The sequence below is a fragment of the Callithrix jacchus genome, chromosome 3, assembly GCF_049354715.1.
Source record: "Callithrix jacchus isolate 240 chromosome 3, calJac240_pri, whole genome shotgun sequence".
NCBI lineage: Eukaryota > Metazoa > Chordata > Mammalia > Primates > Cebidae > Callithrix > Callithrix jacchus.
Window position 1 is genome coordinate 34,463,358 of NC_133504.1, and position 25,615 is coordinate 34,488,972.

Genomic DNA, 25,615 nt, shown 5'->3' on the forward strand with positions numbered 1-25,615 from the left:
TGTAGTTTTGTATGTGTACACATATATGATATATGATAGAGACATGTCATATGAATAACGTAAAACAGACTGTAAATATTCCCTGTCTTCTTTTTTTTTTTGAGAAAGTCTCACTGCAATGCTCAGGCTGGAGTGTAGTGGCACAATCTTGGCTCACTGCAACCTCCACCTCTCTGATTCAAGAGATTCTCCTGCCTCAGCCTACTGAGTAGCTGGGACTGCAGGCTTGCATCACCACACTTGGCTAATTTTTGTATTTTCAGTAGAGATGGGGTTTCACCATTTGGCCAGGCTGAAACTCCTGGCCTCAAGCGATCCACCCACCTCGGCCTCCCAAAGTGCTGGAATTACAGGCTTGAACCACTGAGCCCAGCCTTCCTATGTTCTTATTACTCAGGAAGCATTGAAATAAATGGGATTATAGATAAATGTAAATCAAGGTTAGATTCTTTACACAAAGGAATGGACAAGATGTTTGTGACCCATTTTTATCTGATTATCTGTCTCTATTTTGGGTCATGTAACAAACCAAAGAATAAGTTTGGGCTGAGCCTTTCTCTAGTAGAATTATCCAATTGCAAGATCATTTCTGTTCACTTTGACAACACAAAATATTGATAATTTAAATAAGCGTGACTTTTGGTTTAGAGATTAGATACAATATAACAGAATATGAGTGCCAGTGTATTTCTGTTTCTTGTAATCAGACAATGAGGTGTCAGCCAGTGGTAACACTGCAGATTATGCAACATTTAACATGTGTGTGTGTGTTGAGGGGGTAATGGATTATATGTTTAATCCAGGTCTTAATCCATACGCATAAACCATGCTTGGCATTGCAATTTGTGATGGTACCAAAAACCAAATAACTCTTTAGTGGATATTTACATTATTTCACTTCTCTACATTGACATTTAAGTCAGAATAGTCATTTGAGGTATTTCTAATGTGGTCAAGACTGAACAAAATCAAAAGGCAAGACTCACATCATAATGTAGAAAACTTCATGTCTGTGAATGCCAGCAGGAAACCAAAGGGCACTTTTTACACAGATGCAGAATTGGTAGATATTATCCTAGTCTTCTTTCATGGTAATTGACAATGACACTGTTGATAATTCTCCTAGTTGGTAAGGATTGTCTGAAAACCAAAAGGAAAGCCAGATTCAGATTTCAGTAATGTTGTCCAGCAATAGACAGAAATGTGTACATTGGCAGAAATTTTCAGTAGTAATGTGTACACTGCTTAGTTTAAATATATTTAATTCTAAAATTTAAGAATGATGAAATAATTCAATACCAATGTGTTCTGAAAAAGAGAGCTGATAGAATTTTACTTAATTGCTGTTTGGTCAGTGAACTTCAGATTTTCACTTCTTCAACTTCCCAACCAAATCTTATTCCTTCAGAGTCAATATGTTTCCCAGCATAAAGATGCCTTTTACCCATTCCACTGTGCTAGTGTTCTCTGAAGGCAGCCAGCGATGATCTCACCTCACCTACAATATAAATCTATCAGTGAATAAACAGCATCATTTTTATTCCAGTGCCGATGACACACTACATGTCGTTTTGGCAGTTAAATAATTTATCTCTCTTTTGGGTGCAATCTGCCAGGCTTATTATAACTCTACTTCTGATATTCATTTCATGCTTAATAGTTCTTTGCCTCATGAGGATGCTTGTCAATCAATTAAATTGAAATGTCATTCTGACCTTTTATTGGAAACAATTTTCTCTTTTTTCATTTCATCACAAGCTTTTTTCCCTTTTATTCGAATTAAAAGCCTTAATTACTAGTATTCAGAAACTTTATACCACTTAACCTTACAAAACTATATGAGTTATCAACATTACTGACACTGTATCTTTCTCTTTACAGAGGTGATCCAATTGAGTCTGCCAGAAGATCAGAAACTAAGCATCACTGCAGCAACGGTGGGACAAAGTGCCGTTTTGAGCTGTGCCATTCAAGGAACTCTTAGACCTCCCATCATTTGGAAAAGGAACAATATTATTCTAAATACTTTAGATTTGGAAGACATCAATGTGAGTACATAAATAGAGTTGCTTTATAATGTGTATATTTCACATAATCTACTCTAGACTTGTGATGTCTGGGGAGCTTAATGAATATTGGATGTAGAGTAAAAGATAATTATTGGAACATTGCTATAACCAATCTATTTACTGAGAGGTGCACTATAGGTCCTTTGGAATTATCCAAATTATTTCTATTGGTGTGGGAAAAAGGTTATGTGGCAATGTATTGGTGAGAAAATAAATTGGTACAAAATCTTTACAGAAAATATCTATTAAGTTTTAACATGTGAATATCCTTATCCTTTAAATCCACATCTGGGATTTATTCCTATTAATAAACTTATATGTGTATTCAAGTACATAGTATGAAATTGTTCACCTTCACAATTTTGTAAAAGGAGCAATTAGAATGCCATCTATAGGAAATAGGATTGTACGAGTGTATGTTGTTAATTTATAGAAAATTTGTAAAACTATTTCTATGAAACAATTCAGTGTTGGTTCTAAGGATAGGGATGGGATCAGGACAGAATTAGTCTTCCAAGAGATATTCTTTGTCACTTTTTGCATTTCTAATGTTTGCATATATTAATTTTAAATAAGAAAGGATTTTAAAAACTAATACTTGGCATAGTCACTTATTAATAATGTTCTAACACCTATGAAACACATTCTAGAAAGATTGCAAATTTGTATAACTGGCATCAGGTAGCTTTCACTGAAATAATTACAGTAAGTACAAGAATATAATACTCTGATTGGTCAGTCTGGGGTCATGTGTTCACTGGGCCAATATGGACAATACCAACTCCCATGAAGTCATCTATGTTATTATTGAGTAAGAGCTGGATAGTTTCTCAATGAATGAGTAGGTCAAGAAAAAGAAAAGCTCTCAGAAGCCTTTGTACTCTATTAGTCTTGGTTAATCATCTCTAGAAATAATGTTTGTATGTCAAAGGTCTGACTCTCAGAATATCTATAATTATCAACAATCATTATTTAACACTCTTATGGTTGAGAAACAGCCTATAGCTTGTGACAAATCAGAAGACAATAAAAGCACATTTTGCTTTCAGTATGTCATAATGTATTAGAGACAAGAAATATTAATCAAAGCAAATATATATTTTCCCAGCATGAAAGAACATGTCTTTCTACTCAGGTTCTGTTTAAGAAATTCAGAATTTAAACTCAATTCAATAAAATACAGCTTCAAAAGTGCACAAAAAACAAAACAAGGACAGTCATCTGTTCCTTCCATGCTATCTGTTGAAAGGGAGCAGCGATATGTGAACATTATCCTACAAGATAAAAAGTAAAAATTATGTGCTAATAGGATATCTGTGGAAATCAGGTGGGGCAATCCCTTACCTCAGTGATTTTTGAAGTTTCACGTTCTCTTTCATATTTTTTATCATCACTTGAAAAAGCCATCACCTTTCCTCTTATTCTTTGCTGCTTCATAAAGAACCCCTAAAACACAGGCCTGAGATCCAAGCCCAAAGTCCTACTTGTTATGGCTTCCTAATATTTTTGCTTAATGTTCTAGAATATATCAAAAACACAGAGCTTCTTCAACTTTCATCATTTTTTATTTTGATGGAGGTTTTCTAAGTTTGCATATTTGTGGAAACTTTTCTCAAAGACTATCTAGAGAATAATGCTTAATTCTCTAAGAAACTAAGAATATTGAACTATCTCAGGAGCATTTAAGCTACTTTGAGAGACAAATTATGGATTTGCTTAATGGGTTGTCATTTCTCTACTCTATCTTTTATTTTTACAGCCATCCATACTCTTCCACTTCCCAGTATTGTTTTTAATAAACCTAATTAATGTATTCAAGGGTACTGTGGTCTTAAAACCACAAAAATAAAAGCAAGCTCATTTAAATTATTTCTAAAATAACTTGAAAGTATCTATGAGTGATATTCTCTGGACATCTTGCAAAAGTGGACTTTTTTTTTTTTTTTTTTTTTTGATATGGAATCTTGCTCTGCCTCCCAGGCTGGAGTGCAGCAGCAGGATCACAGCTCACTGCAACCTCCACCTCCCACGTTCAAGCAATTCTCCTGCCTCAGCCTCCTGAGTAGCTGGGATTACAGATGTGTGCCACCACGCCCAGAAAATTTTTGTATTTTTAGTAGACATGGGTTTTGACCACGTTGGCCAGGCTAGTCTCAAATTCCTGATGTTGTGATCACCCCTCCTTGGCATCCCAAAGTGCTGGAATTACAGGCGTGAGCCACTGCACCTGGCCCAAAGTGGATACATCTTTGTACATGGATCTGAGAAATTATTTCATTTCCATCCTAATACTTCACTTTGTTTCAGAAATTCAAAATTTAAAAAAAAATAATCACTGGATAAGTCAGGTCTTTAAAATATATATAAATATTAAGTAAGCTCCAATAGATTTATTTTTCTTGGATAAACTTTATAGAAGAGATACATTTTGAGAATTTTAAAAACGTTTTCAATATTTAGAAAGTTTCAGTTTCATTTTGAGCCCTATTTAGTTAAGCTGAACAAACATTCCCAATCTATAGTGTACATAGAACTATCAACCTCTCAAAATTAAAACAGCAAAGTACAAAGATATCTTTCACAGAGGAATATTTATTCAATTTTCCAATATATTCTTAGTGTTTTGTTTAAGTACTATAGTATCAACAGTCAAATTATCAAAATACCTTTTGAAGCATTTATCAATATAACTATATAATGTGATAAATGTTGTAAAATTTCACTGTGTTTTATTTGATATTTATGCTTAAAATCTGTGAATGAGGGCTTTGCTATGTAAATAAACAACATATATATTTATTTATTCATTTTTCAGCACTGTCTAGTGGGTATTTGATGTGTTTTCTGGTTACCCAACCCCTTTGGAACAGACCTTTCGAGTTTTGCAGTTCTTACCCTATTACTTTTGCTGTCAGAGTTGGAAACTAAAAATCTTACTTGCTTAGTCCTCCTTGTAATTAGGGAGCAGATATATAAATAAGGATCTTACAAAGAAACCCATGAACCAGATTCTATTTTATGAGTAAGAACAGGAAAATGCAGGCGTTTTACAAAATGGATACTCCCCACCATTCTTCCTGTGACAGAGGACACTGTTTTCAAGGACAACAGTGACAAAAGCTCTGGAGTTGTTCAGTGCTCAGCTACAATGGGGTCTCCAATAGGCCAGTTTCAATATGTGGCTTGGACATCTCTGCTGGCATTTTAGAACCCAAGCTTAAGGCTCTGCTCCCTTGAATGTTCTATGAGCTTCCTAATAGTATTTATTAAATTTCTTGCCTGCTTAAAACTAGCTGGAATGGGTTCTGCTGTTTGCCATTAAGAATGTGGTCTAATTAATTTGAGATTTAATTACATTAAGAAACCTATAATTCTATTTGCATAAAATGAGTTTTTCATTGTTAGATATGGATTTCTTCTGTGTTAATAGACTTTCAAAAAGGTCATATGTGAGTCAGTTTATATACCTTATAAGTACATTATCTATTTGTACAAAAATGGATTTAATTCCCATTAAATTATATAAAGTTAAATTAATAAGCACCTTTCATGTCAAAGGAAAGCAATGACAATTTGCAATATCTGTTTTGACTTCTAAATATGTTTATTAGGTAAGATTAAATATATAGTCACCTAGACAATACAAAAACACATTCTGATTGCAAACAATTAAAATAATACAGATGTATTTTAAAAACATAACTGCCACTCATTTTTATATTCCCTCACTTTTATATTGCCATATTTAATTAAAAATATTTTTATTCAATTCTTAAGTGTAGAAAAAATCCCATATGCATACATTTACTCCTTTCATGCATTTCATATACGATTTTATTTCTTTAATAGGATGGGTTAATATTATTTCATTATCTCATTACCTCATTATCTCACTAGTTCTAAGAAAACCAACTTCATTAAGCAGGGATTTTTGCCCATTTACATAGGTGAACTTTTTTTTTTGTCCTGTAAATAGTCTGGTTCGTTGCCCAGGCTGGCTTGCAGTGGTAGAATCACTGTACGCTTGAACTCCTGGGCTCAAGTGATCCTCCCACCTCAGCTTCCCAAGTAGCTAGGAAAACAGACATGAGCCACTGAACCTAGCTATTTTTAAAATTTTCTGTAGAGATGGGCTTCTGGGTTGCCCAGGCTGGTCTTAATATCCTAGCCTCAAGTGATCCTCCTGCCGTGGCCTCTCAAATCTCTGGGTTTACAGGCATGAGCCACCATGTCTGGCCTAAACATTTATGATAAAAGAGATAGAGGTACGTAACTGTTTACCCAAGGTCACTGAACTAAGTGGTATTACGTGCTAGATTTTTACATAGCCTGATTGCCTCAAGATCAGGAGTTTAACTACGGTGTACAAATGAGGCAATCAGAGTTTTGTGGTGCTTTTTGGAAAATACATCCCAAATAATTCTAACCTTTATATGTTACAGCTAGATTTGCTATGCTGTGCTATTATGTGTGGGTCTGATTGATATTCAATAGATGTTTTAAGGTTTTCATTTTGTCTCTTTTATATGTTGCATCAAATGAATAAAAGCATATCACCAAACTCCAGGAGCCAGTATGACACTGGTTTGCAGCAGGAGCTATAGATTCAAAGTGCCTTTATTCCAATTAATCTTCAGTCACTTAGGAATGATGTGATCTCAAGAAAATTATTTAAACTCTCTGTGCCTCAGCACCCTTATCTGTAAAACAAAGATAACAATATAATTAATTCATTTTTTGGTGAGAATTAATGAGCTAAAACACTTTAAATCTGTTAACACCATATGAGGCACATTGCAAGTTTTATATGAAACTACATCTGCATTTTCTCTTTCTTTTCCTTTCTTCCCCTCCCTGCCCCTTTCTTCTCTTCCTCCTTATATATGATTCAAGGAGTACAGATGCCATTAACCTATCTTAAACAATAGGAATTGACTATTAGGTCACATATAGTACCAAGAAAGATGGGGAATTCACAGAAAATGCTGGAACCAAATTTTATCTAATTATAATAGTAAGCTCCAAAAAATATTTCTTTGTAGAAAATGTTACGAGATTTGTATTAATATAATTCAACCACTTTATAGGTAGAGTTGCTAAACAAAATACAGAACTCCCAAGTAAATTTGAATTTCATATATACCACAAATATTTTTATGTATTATATACTCTTACAATAATCATTTGTGTTTATCTGAAATTCAACATTAATTTAATTCTTCCAATGCTATATTTGATAAGTTTGGCACTCTACTTACATGAAACTCAATTGATTTGATTACTATATATTTTAAGCGACTTTCCTACAAATAATAATGTAGCTTATATCACTGGGATCTAATGTTCAAACTGTCAAGATATCATGTGAATTTTATCTGTTACTTTCGTATATTTGTTTTGTTTTCTCATTGTTCCTCTTAGTATTTTCTTCTCTCCATCTAACTAAACTGTGTTATTATTAGTTTCCAGCATTGAGTAGAATAGATTGGAGGAAAAATAAGTTAAACTTATTGGAATTTATTATTTTATAAAACATACTGTATTCAGCTGTCATGATTTTTGCTCCATAAGTATCTGGATCTCAATCACTTATCTTTTTCTCTAGCATTCCAAGACCATAGCTTTCATCCACAAGGTAATCTCAGGGTTCAAGCGGGCTTCTGGAGCCCCAGCCATCAATTATATTCTATCCATCTGTATTCCAGTTCCATAGCAGTACAAAGCAGGTTAAAGATAAAGGACACTTATTGTTGCTGTTAAAAAGAGTCTTCCTGGATATCCCACAACCGTTTAAAGGTCTCTGGCCTGCAATAACTACAAAAATCATAGCAGTGAGGCTAGTAAATATAATCATTTCGCTAAGCACACTACTTAGCATTCTGTTACAAAGGAAGAACAGAAGAATGGATTTATATATATCCAAGTATATATATATATATATATATATATATATATATATATATATTTGTTTTTCTGAATTGATTAAATATGAGTATCTAATGTATTTCAAATCTAAGCAACTCTGCATACCATTTTTATAACTTTGGTAAACTGAACCAGACTTCAGTTTGTTTGTTGTTTGTTTTGCTTTTATAGGTCTTTTCTTAAATAAGACTTATTTATTTGTTTATTGACATTCAGATTGATGTGTTTTTATGCTAAACTTTTTGTGTGTGTGTAAGGACTGAGTTTATTTCTGCTGTCAAGGGAGAAAAATATAACAGGTTTCATGAGAACCTCAACTGTCTAGAAAAGAAGTATAAACATCAGTTTCATAAACAGTTTGAGAAAAGGAATTTGCAGACATACTAATTTAAAATTAAAATTCTGAGTCCACATGTAAATTACAAGATGCTGAATTATCTTTCTCATTAGATAGGTTTTAAGATTTTTAATTAGACCAAATTTTTCCCTCTAGTCATCTGAACATCTGGTTCAGATGTTCTGTTGTGTAGTTGTTTGAGCTGACTATTAACAGTTCAATATAGTTTTCATTAGAAATTTTGTTCTTTGCATATCTGACTCTAGTAGCTTTTTTTTGAGCTGCTCTCATCAGCCTGGACCTATTGAAGTCTTTGTGCTTATTGAAATTTTCCAAAAGTTGTAGAAGATCTCCACTATTGACAGAACATGTTCTTAGCTTTTATCCATAAAACCTACTGTTATGTACACATTCAGGAGCCAATCAGTAAATGAAAAAGATGTGGCACTTGTGAATTTAAACTCCAACTTTCCAAAAAATCGTGTCTCTAGTACCATAAGACAGGCATCTTTTTAGTGTTGCTAATAGAACCTAAATTTGGTGCCCTTCAGTGCATAGATCGTACATGTCACAGGAGGGGCACTGGCAATTTTGTATTCATAGTTTTGCATTATTTTTTTTTAAAGAGGACCAAGCCCAAATTGTGTAAACATTAGACCTGACAAATCTTGGATTTATTCTTGTCTTACAGCAAATTTGTGCATTAGGTGCCATTTTTAGAACCATGAGATTCAGTAATCATGAAAGAAGTGCTAAAGAGATGTTTTTCTCCCCAATTCACTTCTTTTTTAAAAATTGAGGTAAAAACACTTAACATAAGCTCTACCTTTTATGAAATGAGAAAAGTTCCCTTGTCCCCCTTGCAGGGCATACAATGGGGTGTAGCTCACTTCTTCAGTGCCCCACTGCTCAAATCTCTAAGGGAGCATACTGATGGGCAGGCTGTGGGATTCTATCCTCATGGCAGTGTCTAGGGGTGAATGCTTACAGCTGAAGCCCCAGTGGGCTTGTGTTACAGGGTGCTCTTTTAGTTTTGCATTCTATAGGCAGCTTGTGGTAACCAGCTCAATTAGACCCTCTACCTTGTCATAAGGACAGAGGGCTTTCTGTATCCCAAGGTTTTTGCCATGGTATACAAGAATAATAGGATCACACATGGGCTTGGAGAGTGAGTGCAAGTTTTATTGAGTGGAAATAACTCTCAGCAGATTGGGGAGCCAGAAGGGAGATGGTTTTCCCCTGGAGTCAGGCTGCTTGGTGGCCTGGGCTCTCCTCCAACTGCTGAAGCAAAACTCTGTGTCCTTCTGCCAGTCAGTGGCCTGCCAGTGTGCCCAGGCCTGCTAGTGTGCAGGTGCCTGTCGGTGGGCTGGTGCCTGTCAGTGTTTCTCTCGACATCCAGCTGCCTGTGTGTCTGCCTACTAGGGAACTGGGGGTTTTTATAGGCACAGGATGGGAGTGTGATAGGCCAGGTGGTTTTGGGAAATGCAACATTTGGGCAGAAAAACAAAAATGGCTGTTCTGACGTATGTCCGTGGGAGTGGAGCCTTACCCTGGGCTCAAACACTCCTCTACCCAGCACTTCCCTTCCCTCCCCCTTTCTGAATCATTTCAAAGGACCACGCTTTTCTCTTCTCAGCACTCCCGTATAATTAACACTTTCTGAAGTGCACAACACAATATGTCAACTGTCAGCATGTTGTTTACAGCAGATCCCTAAAACCTATTTATCTTGCGTTACTAAAACTTTATACCCTGTAAGAACAACTCCCTGTTTCCCCTTCCTGGAACCCCTGGAAACCACCATTCTACTCTCTGTTACTATGACTTTGACTTCTTTAGATTTCTCAAATAAGTGGAATCATGAAGCATTTATTTTCTATAACTGGCTGATTACCTTCAGCATGATATCCTTCATGTTGATCTATATTGTGACTTACAGCAAGATATTCTCTTCTTTTTTAAGAAAGAATTATTTTATTTTATTTATATATATATCCTTTCATCTGTTGATGGACACTATGTTATCTCCTTTTATGACGATGGTAAGCAACGCTACAATAACGTGTGTGTAGATTCTCTTTGAGATAATAATTTCAATTATTTTTTATTTTATTTTTTATTTTATTTTTTTTTTTTTTGAGACGGAGTTTCGCTCTTGTTACCCAGGCTGGAGTGCAATGGCGCGATCTCGGCTCACCGCAACCTCCGCCTCCTGGGTTCAGGCAATTCTCCTGCCTCAGCCTCCCGAGTAGCTGGGATTACAGGCACGCGCCACCATGCCCAGCTAATTTTTTGTATTTTAGTAGAGACGGGGTTTCACCATGTTGACCAGGTTGGTCTCGATCTCTCGACCTCATGATCCACCCGCCTCGGCCTCCCAAAGTGCTGGGATTACAGGCTTGAGCCACCGCGCCCGGCCTGATTTCAATTATTATAGTTATACTGGAAGTGGGATTATTGTATCATATCATAGTTCCATTTTTTTAATATTTTGAGGAACCTCCATCCTGTTTTCTATAGTGGATGCACAAATTTACATTACCAACAGTGTGCATACCCTTGAAAACACACATACACATACACACACACGCACACACACACATGATAGCAAGTGTTTTATAGATAGATAGATAGATAGATAGATAGATAGATAGATAGATAGACAGATAGAATCTCTCCTAACATGTGAGGTGATATCATACTGTGCTTGGGGCTTGAGTTCCCCCGATGATTAATTATGTTGAACGTTTTTTCAAACATCTGTTGGAAATGTGTATGTCTTTTTTAGAGAAATGTCTATTCAATTCTCTTACTCTTTTTTAATCGTTTGTGTGTGTGTGTGGGGGGCTGTTGTTGAAACACAGAAAAGGTACACAGCATGCAATGCCATTTCACCATAAAAACTTTAAACAAACTAAGTATAGAGGGGATTAATAAAATAAAATCACGTAAAATATCCTACCCCTAACATCATACTCAATGTTGAAAAATACACCTATTTTTCTACTAGCAGAAACAGAGCAAGAATGCAACTCTCAACACTTCTTTCAACATAGACTGGAAGTTTTAGTCAGAACAATTAGGCAAGTAAAAGAATTAAAAGGCATCTGACTTATAAAGGCACAGGTAAAATTATATATGTTTGCAAAAGACATGATCATATGTGTAGAAAACCCTAAAACTACACCCACATCTCCCCAACACATTAGGGGTAATAAATAAATTCAGTAGAGTTGAAAGATACCACATTAACATATTTCAGTTGTTGATTTGAGTAAATCTATGCAGTAACAATAAATCATCTAAGAAGAAATTAGGAAAATAATTCCATTTATAATAGAATAAAAAAAATAAAATGCTTAGGAATAATCTCAACGAGAGAAGTGAAAGACTTAATACATTAAAATCAACCTAACTTTCAAAAAGAAAGTAAGAAGACACAAATAAATGGAAAGACATTCCATGTTCAGTGAACAGAAAACTATTATTAAAATGTCCATATTATTCAAAGCAATGTACAGAACCAGTTTAATCTTTACCAAAATCTTAATGGGATTTTTTTTACAGAAATAAAAGCAACAATCCTGAAATTTATATGGAACCGCAAAGGACCCTGACTAGCCAAAATAATACTAAGAAAAAAGAAACAAAACTAGAGTAGTTTATTTTCTTACTTAAAAACTTACTACTAAGCCACGGTAATTAAAGCAGCATGGCACCAGCATAAAGACAGATATATATTGACTTATGGAAAAAAATACAGGGTCTATGCATGGATGTTCAATTGATCTTCTAGAAAGGTGCCAAAAATACACACTAGAGAAAGTATCATTTCTTTAACTTGTTGAGAGAACTGGATATTCACATGCAAAAGAGTCTTGTTGGACTTCTATCTTCCACCTTATACAAAAGTCAGCTCAAAATGAAATGAGTATCTAAATAAATATCTGTCACTATAAAATTCCTAAATGAAAACATAGCCTTGAGGAATGCTCATGGCATTGGTCTTGGCAGTGATTTCTTGAATATGATGCCAAAAGCACAGACAGCAAAAGCAAAAATAGGTAAGTGAGAGTACATCAAACTAAACAGTTTCTGCATAGCAAAGGAAACAATCAATAGCTCATACCACTCAATTGAAAACAATAAATAAAAATAGTAATAATAAAAACAATAGTAACCTGGTTAAAAGATCATTTGTAAGGTAATTCTCTTTCTGCAACTTATTTGAAGTGGCTCATAGCATATACAGTTGATCTCTATTTAAAGTAAAGTGTTCTGCTGAAAAGAAAAACAGACAGATAATAAACAATCAACATTATAATTTTAAGTCAACCAGAACTCAATTGCAGGTGAGGTAGCTTGCCAGATTACCTTCCTGTTTGTAAAAAAGTAGATTTTCTCTAGTATATAGCTAGCAAAATTAGAAATGGGGAGAAACATAACAAAACATAATAAAATTTTCATGATATGTCTGAATTTTAAAAGTCATTACATTCTTAATATCTTATTATATCTTATATTAATCTTTTATCTTAATCATAAAAAGATTGCTGAATATGTATTATACTTCAAAATTATAAGTAATATACTCAAGTTATATCAAGATTTCATAGACTAAGAGATTTTAATAGTTGAGGCTTCTAACTGAACCACTGAATTTTAATATTTAAAACAGTATAAAAATACAACTTTTCTCCTTAAAAGTATAAATTTAAAGACTATACACATACATATATATGTAAGGGCTATTTTTGCCCTTTAGGCTATTTATTGCTAACAGAACCCAAATTTTATATCACTGATAAAAATAATCTGAAAAATTGTTTTTTAATATTTTAGAAACCTAGCATGTTGTTTTTTAAGATAGTGTGTGGTAGACGTTACCATCAAACCCAGATATTTAAAAATACAGCTATTGACATTTTTTTTCTCTAGACTACAATTAATATACTTCTTATTCCACTTAACTAAAATTGTAGAAATTTAATGTTTTGAATAGAATACATCATTTGCCATATAATTTTTCATCACTGATTCATTTTTAATATAGGCCTGAGGACATTGTGGCTTTTAAAATCCAAGTGAAAGCAGAGAATAGTTATGATTCAAATGCTTCTAAGCCTAATAAAGCAGGGAGTACTGGCATGGCTGAGGAAGATGGATTTCTTTCACAAATTTAAAACAAGCAGCATGCATGCATTAATTTGCTGCCAAAATACAGAAAATTAATGCAGGTTTTGTAGGTTTAATAGTAACTATTAAATTAGAGAAATGGCATGTAATCATAAATATTGTCTAATAGTACACTGTTTTAAAATGAGTATTCTTTCTAAATTACTTTTTTTCTGGGGATTTATTAGAGTGCTGGGTATTTTAATTCATTTCTCAAATAACTCTTAAAATCAGTAATTTAAAATGTATTTTTAAAAGTCTTTATTCATATTGCTTTGGAACTTACCAGTAAAGATAGCAATATATAAAAACACAATGTCCACATGTAAGTGAGTGGCAGAAATATTTACAAAGGAGTTTGTGGTGTACCTGGTAATTTTAAGTTGTGTTTCTAAAATTATTTTTAAATTATTTACAAATTCAAAAAGAATATTAATATAGAAACATAATTTTACCATGACTTTCTTTTCTTTAAATAAGAATTTTAGCTAAGTGACTATTTATATTTATTTTTAAATGTATGAAGCATGTGTTTTTATTTATTTTTTGCATATCTTTCTGAACTCATGGCTACAACTGCTATGTTTACCTTGAGAAATTCCAAAGTTAAGTCTCACTTGCAATTTGTCTTTTTAGTCTCAATTTTTTCATCTGAATATGCAAAATTTTTAAAAATATTTTTATCTTCAAACCTATGCTAGTGGTGTTTTCTAGTTAACATCCACATAACTAGAAAACTCAGTCTGTCCGGGTTTTAACCCTCAATTTTTCCTCAACTCTAATCTGTCACAAAACCTTGTGAATTTAACTTTTTGATTTATCTCAAATTCTTTATGTCGTCTCATTTCCCCTGTAGCTGTCTTAGTTTAAGGCCTGTCATTTCTCACCTTCAAACTTTATCCTTGACTATTGCGACTGCTTCTTCACTTTGAACCTGCACTTCATATCATAGCCAGAGATATCTTCATAAAATTTACATGCGACCATTTCACTTTCCCCTTGAAAATCCCTTAATGGCTTCTTGTAGCTTTCTGAGAAAAAAAATAGCGTATTCCAGAAAACTTATTTCTTTATTAATTCTTCCTACTATTCTCCCATATTCACTCTTTACTACAAGCTCTCCTAACACAAGCTGTTCTCTAATTGTGTTGTTTAATTACTACTGTTCTTGAACACATTCTTCTCTCTCTCTAATGAAAAACCTTTTCTTGTTTTTATCTACCTAAATGCAGCGTGTCATTTAAAAGTTAACAAATGCCTCTTGCGCCTGTACTTGCTCTTATTTTAAGTTCTTCTTCCAAAAACTAGAGTACTTGTTGCATCAGAATAAAACTATTACTATTCTCATTTTCTTCTCTGGACTAGAAATTCTGTGCAAAGGACTTTTACCAATTCAATTTTGTGTTACAATGTTTGCACTGTATTCACACATAGTGGGTACTCAGTATTTTTTAAATGTGCAAATAACAAGTCATGTAGTGATGGTTCTTATATTTGAAATTATGCATGGTTGAATTTTTGTGAATTACCTTATTTAAAATGTTGAAAATTTTATTTTCTTATGGTAGCCACGTGCAGAATTATCAATCAACTGATGTTTATTGGCAATCAATCATTTAAACCTAGCACAGCTCAACGATTTCTAGATTCAATTTCAATAACAGTTTTCATTAGGCATATTGATTTTTTTGCTACACTTTCAATTTAATCTCCCATCATATGCAATAAAGTAGGCAAGAAAAAGATGAGGGGAAATACATACATAATCATTGTTTAATCTTCATGCATTTAACAAATATTGATTTAACTGCTATGCTTTTCTAGGCATTCAGTTAAATACTAAAGGTATAATTGTAAGAGATATCATTTCAGTCTTCAAAATTTTACTGATTGAAAAGTTGAAAAAAAAAAAGAAAAAGAAAACAACCTCATTACATTTAATAATGCAATATAAAACAGTTTCAGAAATATATACACTATGTAATAATCAGAAAGGGAAGTCAAATATAATTGCTGAAGGCCAAAGTACACTTCTAATAACACACTGGTCTTTCAGTTTAGGTGATAGCAAGGGGAAAGAGTGTAATAGATCAGTGTTCCCGGTAAGAGAACCACAGACTTGAGAAAGGCTGGTACATTCAGTGAAGTTCAAAGTCCATTCTTATGCCTAAGAATAGGCTACTATTGTGAACAAGAATAGGCTTGAATATGAGAACTAAACTCATTTCTGAATCTGATTATTGAATTGTTCATTTATATTTAAAACATATGACACAATATAGCACTTGAATACTTAATGCTTTTCAAACATTGTAAATCATAATTTAAAAATATTAACTCAGGTATTTAGCAAAACAAGACTTATGTAAACCAACATTTCTATGTCCATACACAAGGTGAATGTTTAAATTGAGTTTTTCCAATTTTAAATTGTGGTTGAATACACATAACATAAAAATCTACCACTTTATTTTTTTTTTTTTTTTGAGATGGAGTTTCTATCTTGTTGCCCAGTGAAATGGTGCAATCTTGGCTTACCATAAACTCTGCCTCCCAGGTTCAAGCGAGTCTCCTGCCTCAACCTCCAGAGTAGCTGGGACTACAGGCATGTGCATTATGCCTGGCTAATTTTGTATTTCTAGTAGAGACCGGGTTTCCCCATGTTGGTCAGGCTGATCTGGAACTCCTGACCTCAGGTGATCTGCCCACCTCGGCCTCCCAATGTGCTGGGATTACAGGCATGAGCCACTGTGCCTGGCCCACTTCATCGTTTTAAGTATGAGGGACAGTGGTATTAAATACAACCATAATGTTACACAGCCATCTCCAACATTTATTTCCATAATTCTTTCCATCTTGTAAAGTTGAAGCTCTATACCAATGAAACACGAATGCCCCATTTTTTTCTTCCTCTTCAGCCCCAGCAGCCATCATGCTGCTTTCTGTCTTTTTCATACTCTAAGTATCAATAAAATGATAGAGTATTTACCTTTTGGTTCTTATTTCACTTAGCAGAATACCTCAAGATTCGTCCCTTGTCTTATCAAATGTAAATATTTAATTGTATCTCCTTATTGGATTGAAATTTTATTAAAATGTAATTTTCTTCCTTAAATATTGTAACGGTTTAAAATTTAATTTCTATTTTGTTTGATATTAGTATAGCCATCCTGGTGAATTTTGGTTACTATTGGCATATTTTCTTTCTTCTTTTCATTTCAATATATTTGTATCTTTCTAAAGTGAGTCTCTTGTAGAAGGCACATAGTTATCATGATTTTATACATTTTGCCAATTTTGTCTTTTGATTGGAAAACTTAATTTATTGCCATTTAAAGTAATACTTACATGGGGAAGGGGTACAAATTTTAGTTAAGCAAGGTAAGTTCTGGAAATCACTTTTGTACATTGCCAGAACAATATGCTTATAATAGACAATGTTGTATTGTATACATAAATCTGCTAAGAGTGTCTTAGCAAAATTTAAGAGGTCTTATGTGATCTCACCACACACACACACACAAAGGTAACCATGTGAGGTAATGGCTATGTTAGTTAACTTGACTGTGGCAAATATTTCACAACGTATACATATATAAAATCATCAAGCTGCATACCTTAAACATACACAATTTTTATTTTTCAACTCTGTCTTTGTAAAGTTGAAAACAATTACTGGTGAGGAAAAATTTTATTTCTCATTTTTCTATTTGTCTTCTATATGCCTTAGAGCTTTTTTTCTGTCATTTCTTGCATTATTATCTTTTTTGTGGGTAGTTGATATTTTGTAGTGAGAAGTTTTAATTCTTTTCTCATTTTCTTTTACATATATTCTATAGTATTTCCTTGTGTTTACCACAGGAATTCCATTTAACATTCTCAACTTAAACCACTCTACTTTGAATATTTACCAACTTCAATAACATACAAAATTCTGCCCCTTTAACAGCTCCACCAACACTTTAGTTATTGATGTCATAAAATCACATCTTTTTATATTGCGTACCACAAAATAGAAACTCTTACTTAATTCAAAAGAAGTAGTCTCAATAAGTTATATAGAAAAAGAAATGTGGAGTTACAAACCAAAGTTGTAATAATTTGGCTTTTATCATGTAGAAATTAAAAAGTGGAGCTACAATGCACTATTACAACAAAACTAGCTTTTATAATTGTCCTTCCATTTATCTTTATTAAGATCCTTATTTTTTTATATAGATTTCAGTTATGGTCTAGTAAACTTTCATTTCACCCTGCAGAGCTCCCTTAAGTATTTTTAGCAGGACAGGAGAACAGATCTCAAATTCCCTCAGATTTTGTTTATGTGGGAATATCTTAATTCTTCTTTAGTGTGAAGGAACTAAGCCAGAAATAGGCTTATTGGTTGGCAGATTATTTCTTTTAGCTCTTTGCATATATTAACCTACCACGTTCTGACCTTCAGAGTTTCTGATTAAAAATGCTGAGAACAATTATAATAAGGATCTCTTCTATGTAATGCATTGCTGCTCTCCTGCTGCTTTCAAAATTCTCTCTTTCTTTTTGCTCTTGAAGTTTGATTGTAATGTGTTTAGGTGTGTGACTCTTTGAGTTCATCTTATTTGGAGTATGTTGAGACTCCGGATGTTTAGATTCATGTTTTTTATTAAATTGGGAGAGTTTTCAGCCATTATCTTTCAAATATTTTCTCTTCTTCTTCCTCTTGTTCTTTTGAAGATTCCACAATTCATATGTTGGAACTCTTGATGGTATTCTACAAATCACATAGGCTTGGTTCACTTTTGTTCAATCATTTTTCTTTCTGTTCTTGAGGCTCAGTGATTACTACTGTCTTACGTTCAGGTTCACTGATTCTTTTTTCTTCCTGAAAAAAATCTGGATTTGAATCCTATTAGTGAACTTTGCATTTTAGTTACTGTATTTTCAGCTCCAGAATTTCTTTCTGGTTTCTATTTAGGCTTCCTAATTCTTTATGGATGTTTGTTTGCACATGCTTTTCTTGACATTCTTCACATCTTTCTTAGTTTTTTGAGACTCTAGAAAACAATTGTTTAACATTTTTGGCTCTTCCTCGGTTATTGCTCTCTGTGAGCGTCTGTAGGGTGGTAAGCCGGTGAGAAGGTCCCGGTGCGCGCCGGTTCCCAGCGCGTCTCGTCATCATGCCTCAGAAAATTGAGGAAATCAAGGACTTTCTGCTCACAGCCCGACGAAAAGATGCCAAATCTGTCAAGATCAAGAAAAATAAGGACAATGTGAAGTTTAAAGTTCGATGCAGCCGATACCTTTACACCCTGGTCATCACTTACAAGGAGAAGGCAGAGAAACTGAAGCAGTCCCTGCCCCCTGGTTTGGCAGTGAAGGAACTGAAATGAACCAAAACACTGATTTGACCTGTATTAAAATACTAAAAATAAAAAAAAAATATTTTTGTTGCATAGATCTGATATCAGATCTTCTTCAGAGATATTTTCTGTCTATTTACTAGTTTCCTTTGAATGAGCCAGGCTTTCCCATTTCTTCATGTACGTGCTATATTTTTATAGAAAACTAGACAGTTGAATCTAATACTGTAACTCAATATCAGATTCTCTTTCTTCCCCAGAATTTTCTTCTTTTTGATTTTTTTTTATTGTTTTAGTTTGTATTTACTGTTGCAGTCTGTCTGTACGAAAAGATCTGTCTGAGATGTAAGATTTTCTGAGAATTTTTCTGAGCCTGTGCATTCTCCTAGGCACATCCAGTCACTTTCTAGTTTTCTCTGTATTCAAGTTTCCTTTGAAAATTCTTACTTAAAAGTCTTGTTCCAAAAAGGTGAAGAAGAAAACAATAAAGGAAGCAGGGAGGAAAAGGGCACTGAACATTTAAATACTCTGCAAGGCATTTTAGCTGAGGGAGGGGAGCTTGCAACCTGGAGCAAACAGTGACCACCCACTTCATCGTCTGAACCTGTGGGATCAGAAGCAGCAGAGTACAAATCCCCATATTTCGATGACAGGATCCCCTTTCCCAACCGTGGCTCCTGCAAGCTGTGTGAAAGCTGCTTCTAGAAGACGTGCTCAGCTGCCAGCCAGGAAACGAGTGGCTTCTATGACAATAATAGCTGAAATTTATGGAAATTCATCTCAAGTTACCTTCCAAGCCTTCCACAGACTCTAGAATTTAAAAACAGCTACATCAGGCAAAGGCTGCCAGTGCAGTTATTGTCTAGGTCAGGTTCCTGGTGCTTTGAACTCCACCATCTTCTCAAAATTCATTTAAATTGATTTTTAACTCTGTAATTACAATAATAATTTATGGTTTTTTTGCAGCATATCTTCCTCTAGACACCTGGGTCATATATTTAGGTGAAACTGTAATTAAATAAACAATGCAGCTATATTAAGCAACTTTTCAGTTCCATAGCACAGAAGAGCAAGCACCACAGGAAGAATACGTAGCTTATGCAAAGTGATCTTGCCAATCCCATCAACTATATAATCATCATTTCACAATAGACTTTTCATTACCCTTTAATTACAGTTAGGTTTCTGCCTCACATTTATAATAGTGCCTAGATTGTCAGAGATGTATCTGCTCCAAAGTTACCTTTTTTCAGAACTAAGAGGAAAATTATAGTGTTTTAGTTGCTTAACAACCACCAGAATTCAAAAAGTTAAAATATTCTTACATGATTGAAGGCACAAGATATTATGGATAATGTTTAACATACAAAGACAACCGGTTACTTTATGTTTGATTCATATTTGCCTTATCTTGCCCCTTTTGGTACAGTTTGACTCTAAACAGTATCCATATACACCATTAACAGCATAATTCTGAGTATTCTTCAGTACCTTAGGGACAGAAATTTAAAAATATTAGAGGTGATTAATCAGAAGAGAAAATAAATTATTTAATGATATCCAATTTTACCTTTCCTTCAAGGACATTTTTTTCTGTCAATTAGCAGAGTTTTAGAATACAGTGGATACTATCATATCTTTTCTTCCTAACTACATATGTTATTAAAATTACACGAGGAAACAAAAACACAAATAACAGAAAAAACAATTTTTTTCCCACTTAAGGAATTTGTTGATGCAGAGGTATGTGAAATCAAAGTTGTATTAGAAACATGTTTGTTGGCAACTGTTTGCAAAGTACTGCTTTTTACTCCTGAAAATGAATTGTATTTATGGTGGATATGTCTAGTAAACATTCTCCAATTATAGCCAATGTTCAAGTATCTTTATACTGACATTATCATGATGAATAACATTTCTTTCAGTGGAGAAAATGCAATATGATTTTGTTATAACTTTTGTCTAAACATAATGAATCAGTAGTGGTTCTTGAGAAAAATAGCCATCCCTCTCTTACTTATTTCTATTCTACCATGTTGTAGTTAACTATGAGTTAACTTGAATAGATGTTTTCAACAACTTTATCGATGACCTTTTGTAAAGCATCAACAGATATGTATGAGTTTAGGATGTGGGAAATATTTTGTGTTATGTGATGTTAGATTTGCTAGATGGATTTTTAAAAATTTGTAATAAGAACAACTCCGGCATCAAAAATGAAGCTAGTAGTCAGTGAATTGACATTTTGTGTAGGAGGAAGATATGGTTTTTAAGAGAAAATCTGAGCAAACATAGTTTCATGACAAGATTTGTTTCAGCTTTATTGAGGTATAATTGACAAATAAAAATTGTAGTATACATTTATGACATACAATGTGATAGTTTGTTACACATGTACATTGTGAAAGGATTAAAACATCAAGCAATTAACGTATCTATTACCTCACAGAGTTGCCATCTCATATGTGTGTGATGATAGTAATTAGCATCTTTTTTTTAACAATTTTAAGTATACAATAAACATTATTACCTATAGTCACAAGTCTTTTCATCGGATCTCAATAATTTAATCATCCTGCGTTATAGAAACTCTGAACCCTTTGAGCCATGTCTTCCCATTTTTCTAATTCCCAGATCCTGACAACCACCATTCTACTCTCTCACTGTGCTATCATTTCTTAGGTAACAGGATGTTAGCAAAACTAACAATCATTCTAAATAACAACCTTCTTACTTATAAGGTAAACAAAATTCATTCTAGCAACTTCTCTTAGAGATTTCTGAAAAAAAGAAACTATATTAAATGAAATATACATTTTTATGGTAAAATCAGGTAAGTAGTGAATATTGAATAAAATTTAGTTTTCCATCCCTCAAAGGACTTTCACTCTTACTTCTCTGGCCCTTGTTTAAATTCCCTTCTTCATTTTCTATTGTATTTGAATATTTTATTCATGAAAATACTAAAAAATCAACTTGTAAACAAATTAGAAAAAAGTATATATAACTCCAATACATACTTTGCAGAAATATGTAATGCTTACCTTCTAACTAAAAAATGCAGAAATCAATAAGAAACTCTTTCTTTAAACTCAGACTAGTAATTTTAGAGAATATATATATATTTTTGATGTAAATTCACAGAGTTAAATGCACAAGCTATAAATGTAGAAGAATAGTCAACTGAATACACTTGCATTTATAGAAAGTTATTTGTGGCCAGATTATTTACTTAGAAAGACATGTTATTGGCCATTAAGTAATTTTATTTTTAGGACTTTGAAAAACTGCACAGCAATGTCTAAATGTACTATTGCCCCATGTTAACTTGAATCCATTTTTCTCTTAAAAATTTACTTCTGTGCAGCGGGAAAGTCATTCAATTGAAAACAGTTGTCAGAGTTGGAGTTGATCTTTCTATACACTAAGATAAATTTTGCATGAACCAAATATAGCTTCATTGTACTTCTAAATGAAAGGAACTTTAAATGAGAAACAGTAAGAAAATACCTGAGTTCTCACATAAATAAGATGCTAAAATTTATTGTAAAGTGTTCTTTAATTACCAAATTTATTTAGGCACTTGTACAAATTTGAAACTATTTTTCTTACATGAATAATAAAGATGTAGTTTAAATCTTTTAGTTTGCTATTAGTGTTGTCCAGTCAAAATTTTGTAGTAATTTGTGTGTCAAAGGAGGTTCTATGGCCCCTTGAATAATAGTCATATTACTAAATAAATTTAATAACATAGCATCAAGCGGCAAATTAGTGTTATGTGCCACATGAATTATTGATTTTAATTAATAAATTTATTTATTTATTATTTATTTTGAGACAGAGTCTCATTATTTCACCCAGTCTGGAGTGAAGTGGTAAAATCTAGGCTCACTGCAACCTCCGTCCCCTGGATTCAAGTGATTCTCTCGCCTCAGCCTCCTGAGTAACTTCTATAATTACAGGTGCCTGCCACCATTCCTGGATAGTTTTTGTATTTTTAGTAGAGATGGGTTTTGCCATGTTGCCCAGGCTGGTCTTGAACTCCTGACCTCAGATGATCCACCTGCTTTGGCCTCCCAAAATGCAGGATCCGTCCACATGAATTATTAATAGAAGGACAGATTATGAACTGGTGAACTAAAAAGTTTAATGGAGGAATTCAAACTTTATTCTTGAAAGACAAGAAGAAGTAGAATAATTCTAACGGAATACGAGAAAACTCTAATCGTAGTGGCTTTAGTATGAAGGTAGAAATGGGCAAATATTATTCATAGGGCATAGAATCAAACAATTACATTGCTGTAGTGGCTTTTGGTATAAGGAACCAGTGAAGAATAAGTTTTCTTGAACCTAAACCAATACAAAAAAATGCCTGGTACATTTAATCAATTAGCATGGCATATAATGAATTAGTTTCTTATATTTTGCTTGATTGTTTATTATTGAACACATATATTATGAGAATATTGGAAAAACACAGAAAAGCATTTGTGTCGGATTCCTGTTAAGAAAACAATAAAAGCAATAAGAAAGAATTTCTGTGACAAGTTCACATAAAGCAAAGTTCTGTCAACAGATGAGGACAAAAGCAGACACAAAATATAAGTAAATATTTTGGGGCCATGTGACAAAAAATGAAAGTATCATTGGTAGAAAAGAAGAATTGTTTAAGTTGGTTTTCTTTTGGAATAATAGTATAGTTTTTATATGCATATGTTGACTTTGAGGTGATTGAATGAACTGTGTATAGTTCAAAGTCATATTTGTTATTAATCTTTGTAGAGACATATCAATATTTAAAGTTATTGCTATATCCAGTCACCATCATTAACTCTCTTTCTGATCCTTCACATTTCCAGTTACAATTGTGGTTTTGAAATTACTACTGTTCAATGCTGGTTTTGTCCTAGGAAATTCACATATACTATCTATTATACTTATGATGAGAAGGTTATTGCTGCCTCTGTTTCACAAACAAGAAAGGCTCATAAAGCACATAATTTCAAGGGCTTGAGCTGACCTGGAGAGAGCTGTATTGCCAGGTGCTGTAGTAGCTGATGGAAACCACAAACCAAAACGAAAGGAACTGTCAAGACTGTGATCACTTAGCATGAAAATATGAGCCAGGGGCTAAATGAGACCTGGCACTAACTCACCCCACAATTCATTTTCCCACATGAAACAGCACCTGCCAAGGGTCAGCTGGATTAGCACAAAGATGGTGAATCACCTCACTGCACAGTGAAGCTGAACAAAAAGACTCTGCAGTTTTATGGACGTGGAGCGGGGTTGGGGAGGGAAGGGGAAGGAGAAGTAAGGATTAGGAAATAAAAATACTAAAACTTAGTAAAGTATCTCCTAATTCTCCCCCATTCCCCCACTAAAAGGCCTCAGCTGAGCTGTCTAAAGAAGACTCCTCCATAGGCCCCTGGGCTACAAATGAAGATATGCGTAAGAGAATGGCTGGCCAGCACATCCTGAGTCTCTGCAAGTCTCATCATAGACTGCAGTGTACTGGCTGTGCACCAACTCTGTTGTGCAGAGGATAGATTTCCCCTCTGACACCTGCCAGGTAAAGCCTCTGTAATTTCCTGTAGTCAGGCCTAAAGGTTCACACATGAGTATTTGGCCAGGAGCCCAGCTTCTCAATAATTTTGGTGTGAACTGACTTGGCCAAAAACATATACAGGTATGGCTTGGGGAAAAAAGGAAAAAACATTTTCTTCCCTTCAAGCTGTTCTCATTAAAAACATTATATGTGCAGGGCACTGTGGCTCACGCCTGTAATCCCAGCACTTTGGGAGGTTGAGGAAAGTGGATCACCTGAGGTGAGAAGTTCAGGACCAGCCTGGTCAACATGGTAAAACCCTATATCTAATAAAAAATACAAAAATTAGCTGGGAGTAGTGGTGCCTGCCTGTAATCACAGCTACTCTGGAGGCCGAGACAGGAGAATTGCTTGAACCCAGGACGTGGAAGTTGCAGTGAGCCGAGATCGTGCCATTGCACTCCAGCCTGGACCACAAGAGCGAAACTCTGTCTCAAAAACAAAATTATGTAATTTACTAAAACTTTACTGATTTTCATTTAGTCTCTTGTGTTTTTACTGTTCCTTACTAATAAAACATATGTTTGGAAATGTTCATTGTATCTTGGAACAGAAAACAGAGCTGTATGTAGAGTAGTATGTGTTAGCAGGTCACTTAAAACACGAAGGAAGCAGAAGCAGCTTGTGATGAGACTTCCGTTGGACAGCCACAGGGTTCTGCTGCCTGTGTTATACCATGAAAACCACTGCTCTTCAGGGACAAAACTAACTTAGTTTTAACCAATAATTGATGTCATTTCTTTCTAATTTGTCTAACACGTATCTATAGATGTTTTGTTGTAGCTCCTCCGCTAAATTCCAGGATCTTTGAGAAATTGTATCCCTATAATAAATACCAAAATTATACCTCTATAGAAGATTTTTTTAATAAATATTGTTGAGTTGAATATGATAACCAGGTAATAAGATATATAGACCTTTATTATTTCTGGAGATCAGTGATTTTCATGGTACAGCCAGGCAGAATTTCATGGCTGTCCATTAGCAGTCTGATTCTTGACATTTGAAATGAGCAAGTGAAGCATTGTGATCAAGGGAATAAGATTGGCAAGGCCAACCTGATAGGAAGTAAAGAGAAATAAATTACCAATTAGTGGTGGAGGTTTAAGATTGAGATGCATTGTAGAATTCAAACTTAAATTTCATTGGGACTTAATGT

The 25,615-nt window shown here is 34.0% G+C and overlaps 2 protein-coding genes across 9 annotated transcripts in view; both read left to right on the forward strand.

Annotated features, from left to right (window-relative positions):
* The window catches only part of FSTL5 (follistatin like 5), an 848,028-nt gene that overhangs the window by 543,565 nt on the left and 278,848 nt on the right, over positions 1 to 25,615 (forward strand). For all 8 annotated transcript variants that reach the window (XM_002745278.7, XM_008992524.5, XM_008992523.5 and 5 more), the window contains exon 7: positions 1,882 to 2,048. In XM_002745278.7, coding sequence (XP_002745324.3) covers positions 1,882 to 2,048 — 167 coding nt within the window. The remainder of the gene's footprint in view (positions 1 to 1,881; positions 2,049 to 25,615) is intronic.
* Positions 18,570 to 18,928, forward strand: LOC100413631 (large ribosomal subunit protein eL38). The gene has a single exon (XM_035292762.3). The coding sequence runs from the start codon at positions 18,666 to 18,668 to the stop codon at positions 18,876 to 18,878; it is 213 nt and encodes a 70-aa protein (XP_035148653.3). The 5' UTR covers positions 18,570 to 18,665; the 3' UTR covers positions 18,879 to 18,928.